The sequence below is a fragment of the Nannospalax galili genome, unplaced genomic scaffold (genome assembly GCF_000622305.1).
Source record: "Nannospalax galili isolate Female #2095 unplaced genomic scaffold, S.galili_v1.0 scaffold180, whole genome shotgun sequence".
Classification (NCBI taxonomy): domain Eukaryota; kingdom Metazoa; phylum Chordata; class Mammalia; order Rodentia; family Spalacidae; genus Nannospalax; species Nannospalax galili.
The window spans coordinates 188,957-198,315 of record NW_008348199.1 but is presented as its reverse complement, the minus strand read 5'-3'; the positions used below and the strand labels follow the sequence as shown (position 1 = coordinate 198,315).

The 9,359-nt window shown below is 50.0% G+C and overlaps 1 protein-coding gene across 1 annotated transcript in view; it reads right to left on the bottom strand.

Moving 5' to 3' along the window:
- Positions 1-2,743: 2,743 nt before the first annotated feature.
- LOC103743501 (tetratricopeptide repeat protein 38) overlaps positions 2,744-9,359 on the bottom strand; it is a gene marked incomplete in the record, with an annotated part of 24,255 nt that continues 17,639 nt past the window's right edge. The window contains 4 exon segments of the mRNA XM_029569162.1: positions 2,744-3,821; positions 4,417-4,490; positions 5,100-5,259; positions 6,001-6,166. Of these exon segments, the coding sequence (XP_029425022.1) occupies positions 3,731-3,821; positions 4,417-4,490; positions 5,100-5,259; positions 6,001-6,166 (491 nt within the window).

Sequence of the window (9,359 nt, the reverse complement as noted above, 5' to 3'; positions counted from 1 at the left end):
TATATGCCAAGGAGTGGTATAACTGGGTCAAATGGTAGGTTAATTTGTAGGTTTTTAAGAGTTCTCCACAATGCTTTCTATAAGGGTTGAACAAGTTTGCAGCCCCACCAGGAGTGGATGAGTGTTCCCCTTTCCCCACATCCTCTCCAACATTTGGTATCATTTGTTCTCTTGATCTTGCCATGAGTTTGAGGCAAGCCTAAGATACACAGTGAATTCCTAGTCAACTTGAGATACAGACTGAGCTCCTTCCTCATAAATAAGTGTGTATATATAAATAAATAAACCAAAACCTGAAGGCAGGAGAGCACTTTTAAAGGAGTGAGTTGAGACGAGAGCAGGGCACATGGAGGGATTCTTGGGTTGGCTTGTAGAGTTCTACTTCCTGACCTGAACTATAAAAACTCTTACAGGAACTCATAAGCTATCTATATGTAGGACGGTTTCTATAGCTGTGTATAAGTTTACAACAAAAGTTAAACAAAAGCAAAAAGTATGCAATTATAACGTGTTAATTTAAATTTTTGAAAATGTTTAAGGATATGGAAATGCTAACTACTTTGATATGCTCATTATATACCATATATATATATATAATTATCACAGTGTACCATAGGATTATGTACATCCAAATAATAATAAATAAAAAGCATTAAAAAAATAAATGTCAAACAATGTAAAAACTTAAAAGTCATCTTTTAAAACCAGTAAATATACCAGTATATATAAGAAGTTAAAACTCAAAGTAACCCCCTTTAGAAATAGGGAAAAATCTAAAATCCCATTGTGGAGACCTGGCATTACTTCCTTAGTCTGAAATAAAAATGTATTGTTTTTATATGATCCCATCAAGAATCCAAAACGAAAATAAATTGGCTAGTAAGTTTTTTGGGTATCGCCATTTTGAATCATCCCATGTTGTTGGATTAAGATGGCAGCAAGGTCTCACAGGTCACTGTCATTTTGAAAAGTCACTGTCCCAAGATGGCAACCAAGCCATGTGACTGTCCCCATATTGATGATGTCATCAACCAAGACGGAGACCAGGTCACACGTTTGCCTCCCTCTTTGTGAGGTCAGCACCCATGATGGTGACCAGGCCACATGGTCATGTTAGTGAGCACAGTCCCATGATAAGACAATCCCATCCCCTGCCAGGATACAAGCCCTGTGGGATTCACATGTCTCACAGATTAAATGTAGACAGCAATCATTTTTACTTTTACAAAGCACCCCAGTTAAGTTAGACTTGATATAACAGGAGAAAGTTCCTTCAGATATAAGTATATATAGGCCCCAAATAGAAAAGCAAAAAAAAAAAGGAATTTGTCTCTCACCAACCGTAGTAGCTGTAATGCCAAGCAAAGTTCTCTGGATCTCTTCATTTCTAGATACAAACTATGCTGGAAAAGTAACCTGTGAAGGCAGCAGAAGGAACAGGGCGCATGTCCAGCACACGAATCACTGGGTTGTTGCTCTGAAAGCATATGTCTTGCCTGGGTGTGACTTTCCATGTACATTGAAATTTAAAATGGTTAGATCTAGTTAGAAAAGCAGCCACCTCAGGACCACATGGGCTGAGCACAGCTTGTTTGGTGCCCAATAGAGCCTAAGATCAAAATTCTGAGCCCCTCTGCCTGAGAAAAAGTTTAGGAAAAAAAATGGCTTTTAAAATCTTTTTTTGATTTGTCCATGGGAAAAGCCACTTTAAATTCTTTAAATGCTCCACTGAGGCCATCCAGCCACTTTTAACCTAAGCCCGAATGCCCCAAGGCAGATAGCAAAATGGCTAAGGACGTTCACCTGCTCTCTTAAGAGCAAAGTTTGACCATCAAATAAATAAGTTATTAGAATTTTGGGGCTCCGTCAAGTTTTTAGGGGTGTTGCCCATGATAGAAAAGGAAAGCGGGGTGAAACGCCGAGTCCTAGAGAACCTCTTCCAAGACCCGGAGGTCACGGGGGATTCCTAACTAGTCCAGAGCGCAAGCCTGACCACAAATTTGAGAAAACTGGCGACCACTCTAGAAGCTTTTACCTGGTCATTGTGTTACCGGGTTTTGTAGTAGAGAGACGTATAGATAGGCGGTCTTTGCCGACATCCGGGTGAGCATTGGGGTCCGGGGGTCCGTTCAGAAGACTAGCTAACATCAGGAATGTCCCTGATCAGAAAGCTTCAATTGCTCTTTCGTCTTGAATGGTACTTCGCAAAAAAAGGGGAAGGGAGAGAACACCGATCCTCAGAGCGGGATGGCCAAGGCTTAGCAGCCGATGTCCCTCTGTTAGGGAGTACTCACCCTCCTCCTCATGTCCCAGAGAGCCCCTCTGTAGCTCCATGTTGGGCACCAGCTGTCAGTCTCCCCTCAGCCTGAACTCCACTGCTACCAGGAGACCGTTGTGCACTGGTCCCCATAGCAGAAAGTCAGGGTGAGAAGAGAGACTGGTGGGGGGAGGGAGGCCTCGGGCAGAGACGAGTATGATGGAAGAAAATACCCCCATGAGACTGGGTCAGTGGACAGCTCGTTTATTATGGCGGAAGCAGAGGTTTATATAGGAAAGTTTCACGGGCAAAGAGGTGGGGTTGGTTTGCTGGCAGGCTGGCAGGTAGGGGGAGGGAAGGGGCCTCTAAGGCTACATGGCCTTTGTCCTATCCTCCAGTCACATGATCTACGAGAGACCCGGTTAGGATTAAAGGATTAGAGGCCTAATGGTTTTGGGTTTTGGGTTGTTGGGTAGGACACAGTGTATCTAGAATGGAGCAGGCCAGTTCCTGCCATCCTCACTAGGAGGTATCCAACCTGGCAGCCATGCTCTACATTCCAGGCACTCCTGACTTATCCCAACAGAATCTTCCCAGGCCCAAGCAAACTACAGGGTTTGGCGATCTTAACATTCTCTAGGAGATACCGGCCAGTCCCTACATAACAAGTAGGAAGGCACCTGAGAGACATCTTTGCACTTGAACTTCCCCTCCAGAGGCTGGAAGCTAAAAGACCACAGGAGGGATGTCCCGTCAAGGAAACAGGAGACAGGCTCAGACCAGAGTTGGCCAAGGAAGACCCATACCCCAGACCTCACTCCTATTCCCATTTACAGTTTAAAAAAAAGCTCTACTTGGCTCCTGCAAATCCCCTTGAGAGTCAGAAGTGGTCCCTCCTCTCATCATTGAAGAGGGTGGCAGGTGCAGTAGTCTGGGACTGACAACCAGTGAGGTAGGGTCCCCTCTCCCCAGAAGGACAGGACTCTGCTGGCCGGGACCCCAGAGCTCACTGGTACTCTCCCCTGAAAAATGAGACTCAGGACCTGTCTAGAATATAGTGAAAATTAAATGAAGAGGATTTGCTGGTGCCAAGTGGGGAGGAGCATCCAGTGCGGAAGGCACCTCTAGACTACCTGCTGAACTGGCCACACCTCTGCCCTGCCTGTCAGCCCTTCAACAGCCAGGAAGTGGCATGTGTGCCTGATGGAAAATATGATTTGCAAGGTACCCACAAACAGCAGCACCTGTTTGGTTCTAGGAGACTTAAAAATGCATGTTGACCCTGGGAATTGAATCACACTCAAAATTAACCTTATTTCTAGCAAACTACTGATTTGGAGGACTCTGCTCCAGGATGAACCATATCCTTGACCAGCAGGCCCAGCTCTTTGCCATGATGGGCATGGCCGGGTGGCCAGCCTAACACAGGAGGTCACTGCCGAGCTTCTGCAGGCCTAGGACCTGGCATGGTCATTACATGAGATGGATGGCGGCCGCCTTGCGGATGAGCCGCTCAGTCAGGGGTGAGTTGGGTTTCAAGGCGTCGCGCTCTATCAGAAGGCTCCTGTGGAAACACAAAAAGCTTGTGTCATAGAACCTTCTAGAAGGATGTGAGGGCACTGATGGCAGGAGCAGAAAGGGGGCAGCCAGCTGAAAGCACTTTGATTCTGCCTGAGAGATGAGGCCTCCAGTGTGGGGCGATCACTGTGGCCTTGCTGCCTTGGGAGAAGCTGTGACTCAGGACCTCATAGCTAATGATGCTGTAATAGCCCTCTGCTGGGGCCCAGAGGTGGGGCAGGAGACACAGAGCAGGGAGCGGGGAGCTGGGTGACGGTTCCCATAAGGCTGGTCTGGAAATAGCAAGTGGAAAATTAGGTGTGGGGCAAAACCTGAATTTGAAGAGAGCAAGTGTAGACAGAGTTTGCAGTAAAGACCCTGCTGGAGTGGATACCCCCTCAGTCTAACTTCCCACGATGAAGCCCTGGTCTCCAATGGGACTTGTTGGAAGGCCTCTTAACAAAAGAGAACCAAATCTCTAGGTTGCCTCCAGTTTTCCCAAAATCAAGAGCAGACCTATGGGTGCCAAGGCAGGTGAGGACACAGGACGACCTTGTACAGGGGACCCCTACACTCAGCTGTGGGGAGGACAAGGTACTCACCGGGCCACGTTCTTATGGACACTGGAGGTAGAGTTGAGGGCCGCGTGAATCAGCATCTGGTTGAAGACGTCTCTCTGTGATGTCAGTTGGACAAATTAGTTGCTTCCTGTCCTAATTTGTTTCTTAATTGCTATGACAAAACACTCTGACCACTACCAACTTGGGGAGGAAAGGGTTTATTTAGCTTACATATTCTGGGGCACAGTTATCCGGGAGCCCGAGGTAGGAACTCAGGACAGGAACCTGGAGGCCACAGGCCATGGAGGAACGCTGCTTACTGACTTGCTTCCCTGGCCTCTACTCAGCCTGCTTTCTTCTGCAACATAGGCCCACCTGCCCAGGGGTGGCACCACCCACAATGTACTGGGCCCTCCAATATCACTCATTAAGAAGGTTCCCCATGGATATGGCCACAGGACAGTCCAATGAAGGCAGTTCTTCAATTGAGGCTCCCTTAACTCAGGTGTGGCAAGTTGACACTAAAGCTATCCAGCACACTTGCAATGCGGATAAGAGATGGGCCCCCAACCCAAGGGGCCACCAGACTGGATGGACACCACCTTCATGGCATATCCAAGGAGAGAGTATAATATAAGACGACACCCACAGATGGGCACCTAAAACATGGGAGACATGCCCGGCTATGCACTCCAGCTCCTGGTTCCCTAGACTTGGGGGCTCACCTGGGCATTGCTGCCCCCAATCTGGACGATTCGGTATCGGACAGGCAAGAGCAGCTCTAGGACACGGTCAGGATTCCCGTTCTGAGCCTCCACAAGGGCCTGGCAGAGGGGCAGCCCCACATCTCTCGCCAACTGGTGCTGGCAGTTCTCCCCTGGGGACCTGTCACAAGACAAATCCTGAACATCCACAAGGTCCTACTTAGACAAGAGACCTAAGGTTGGGGCCTTTCACAACTGCCTGGTGGCACTCTCCTGGGGCCAGGGGCCAGGAGCTGCAGCCCAAGGTGGGAGAGGACAGGGCTAAGAACTCAGATGTGAGTTGGACAAGACCAGGCCCAGTCACCTTGCCCAACTTTTGGCCTCAGTTTACCCATCTGTAAGGTAGTAGTATAGCAACACGGGTCTCACAGAGTGGTCAAGACTGCTGACAGTAGCCGACTGGGGAGACCACATCCACCAGAGGATGCACCTGTGGCAGCCTGTCTTCCCAGGCCGTCCTGTTACCCTTACCAGGCACCATCTCTAACCAAAGAGGAAACTGAGGCTCAGAGCATAGAAGGGCCTTGTCTAGGATTTCAGGACCTGTATGCACCAGGAGTCTCTAAGCCCTGGGCCTCGCTGTATCCCAGGAAGAGACTCATACCCACCCTGGGTATAGAGAGATAACTATGTCTCATAAAAATCAACCTCTAGACCCCTGAAGCTCACACACCTATGAGACTTGTGCCTGTTTTGGCATCCACCTGGGGGTTACCCAACTAGAAGCTGCACATCCCACATGCCGTATCCCAAGTGTGCAGGGCAGCCCCTAGCAGGCCATGGCTTAGCTCCTGCACTCCATCAGCCTGTCAGTGCCATGGTGCCAGCTCACCCAGGGCCAGAGTCTCAGGGCGTCACATACTCGCTGGCCTCCTGCAGGGTGGTCAGCAGCTCCTGTGTGGTCTGAAGGTCCTGTGCACCCAGGGAGGCCATCAGGAAGTGAGCATCATTGAACAGAAGGGTATGGTCTCGGCTGTGCTTCTGGGTCACGGGTAAGATGGCCTTCCACCGCTGGCCCACAGATACCCCTGGGACAGGAAGCCAAGGCTTGGTCAGAGTGTGACCCATGCTCAGATCTCCTGCATATCACTCTGAAGCCCACCCAATTCTGTCTCAGTTTGAGAGGCCCAGAGTGAGTTGGGCAGGGTATATTAACCTTATTTAATTGGAAAAGCAGTAAATCTACCAGGTCAAAGCAAATTTGATAAACTGTCAAAGGTTATTAGTCCATTTCTAGCCCCTCTGACTGACCCACAAACATGTTAAATTCTCGCACCCGGTCACAAGTGCAGCACCTGATCCAGAATAGATGTTCAGTGAAAGCCAGTGTCATGGATCACATGGCGCTTCTCCCAAGGTCTGAATGTCCTGGCTCTGGACTGTTCCCACCTCTGCCGGAGTCCCCATTCCCCCACCTCCTCTACATGCTTCCCGGTCCTTGAACACTGGAAACGAGAGGCCTTTTCCAGCCTGCCAGCCACTCGGCACCCCGCCTTGCCTCTCACTGGGATTCTGGGCACCTGCCCTTCCTCAGCCTCTCTCTGCCTTGAGGCAGCTAATGAAGCCGCTCAAAGAGTTCCAGGCAGCCTAGCACACTGCCCCGAGACTGGAGGGGTTAGCGGGGCCTTAGGGCAGGGGAGCTCAGCTTTCCCCAGGCTCCTTCCTGCCACCCAGATCCAAGTCACGTGAGTGGTCTCAGCTCTCCATCCTCAGTCACCATGGGGTGGCAGGGATGAGACCTGGCTCCCTTGGCCTCTGTGCTGAGGGCAAGACTCTGAGCAGACTCCCACAGGGAAGCCGAGCTCCTCACCCTGCCCATCCCACCCTTGGGCGTCCCTTTGGCTCCCTGCCCTCACTCCCCATGTGACCACGCAGAGCCTGCTTGCTGGCATTCCTCCCCACAGGCTTCTGTGTTCCTTGGACTGGCTGCTCCCTCCTCCATGTGACACCAGTTCCTGCTTCTTCCTTCGTTCATATTTCAGCTCCTCTACGACGTTTTCCTGGAACCTTCCAGACGCAGCTTTGCTTGCATCCCCTGGTACCTTCCCTGGGCCTCTACCCACAGTCTTGCTGACCCAGCCCAGAGCCCAGGACCTGTGCTTTCAACAGCTTTCCCAGGTGTTCAGTTTATGGGCCTGCTGAGACCATGGTTCTGAATCATGGAAGGTAGCAGGATGTATTAAATGGAGAAACTTATAAGAGTGAGCCTAGGACTACATGAACCAGACTGTGAGGGTGTTGAAGGCAGAAAAACAGCCCCCAAAATGTCTGGGTCTTACCCTTCAATATTACCTCACCTGGCAGAAAGGTTTTTGTGGGTTTAGTTAAGGGTCTTGAATGTGTATGTGTGCACATGCACAGGTACATGTGTGTGTGCATGTATGCGTGTGTGCGAGTGTGTGGGGACAGAAGCCAAGGTCTCACATACGCTAAGCACACACTCTACAGGTATGTTCCCACCTCAGGTCAGAGATACTGAGAGAAGTGGGGCTGTTCTAGTTTGTTTCTCCATTGCTGTGACAAAACACTCTGGCCAATACCAACTTGGGGAGGAAAGGGTTTATTTTATCTTACATCTCTCGGGTCCCAGTTCATCGGGGAGCCCGAGGTAGGAACTCAGGACAGGAACCTGGAGGCCACAGGCCATGGAGGAACGCTGCTTACTGACTTGCTTCCCTGGCCTCTACTCAGCCTGCTTTCTTCTGCAACATAGGCCCACCTGCCCAGGGGTGGCACCACCCACAATGTACTGGGCCCTCCAATATCACTCATTAAGAAGGTTCCCCATGGATATGGCCACAGGACAGTCCAATGAAGGCAGTTCTTCAATTGAGGCTCCCTTAACTCAGGTGTGGCAAGTTGACACTAAAGCTATCCAGCACACTTGCAATGCGGATAAGAGATGGGCCCCCAACCCAAGGGGCCACCAGACTGGATGGACACCACCTTCATGGCATATCCAAGGAGAGAGTATAATATAAGACGACACCCACAGATGGGCACCTAAAACATGGGAGACATGCCCGGCTATGCACTCCAGCTCCTGGTTCCCTAGACTTGGGGGCTCACCTGGGCATTGCTGCCCCCAATCTGGACGATTCGGTATCGGACAGGCAAGAGCAGCTCTAGGACACGGTCAGGATTCCCGTTCTGAGCCTCCACAAGGGCCTGGCAGAGGGGCAGCCCCACATCTCTCGCCAACTGGTGCTGGCAGTTCTCCCCTGGGGACCTGTCACAAGACAAATCCTGAACATCCACAAGGTCCTACTTAGACAAGAGACCTAAGGTTGGGGCCTTTCACAACTGCCTGGTGGCACTCTCCTGGGGCCAGGGGCCAGGAGCCGTAGCCCAAGGTGGGAGAGGACAGGGCTAAGAAGGTGAGAACTGACTCCACAAGTATCCTGTGACTTCCACACATACGCCATGGCAGGTGCATGTGCACACACACACAGAAAAGAAATACAGTTTCTCAGAGTTAAAAACAAACAGCTGGATGTAGTGGTGAATGCCATTAATCCTGGCACCTGGGAGGCAGAGGCTGGTGGATTTCTGTGAGTTCACAGCCAGCCTGGTCTATACAGCAAGTTCCAGGCTAGTCAGAGTTACACAGTGAGACCTGTTTCAAAAAAACAAAACAAAACTCCTATGGACAGATGAATTATCTCACCAAAGAATACCCATTTAGAGGCTAGAGAGATGGTTCAGTGGTTAAGAGCACTGGCTGCTCTTGCAGAGGACCTGGATGAGGTGCCCAGCACCCACACGGAAGCTAACAACTGTCCCTAATTCCAGTTCCAGGAGATCCAATGCCCTCTTCTGGCCTCCGTGGGCATTATATGACATGGGTTCACTTACATACATGTAGGCAAAACAGTCATAAAAATAAAAATAAATAAAAGTTTTTTTTTCTTTTCTTTTTTTTGGCATTTTGAGACAGGGTCTCCCTGTAGCCCCAGATGTCCTGGAACTCACTATGTAGACCAGGCTGGCGTCGAACTCACAGAGATCCACCTGCCTCTGCCTCCCGAGTACTGGGATTAAAGGCGACGCCACCATGGCCGGCAATAAAAGTTTTTTGAATATGAAAAAAGAATACTTATCTAAATGGACTAAGGAGAGCCAGAGACTCCCTCACAGAGGTCTCTGAGCACCATGGGGTGAACAGTCTGCAGAAGCTCCTTGAGATGGTGAGTCAGAACACAGCTCTTTTGTGTTTTTTTT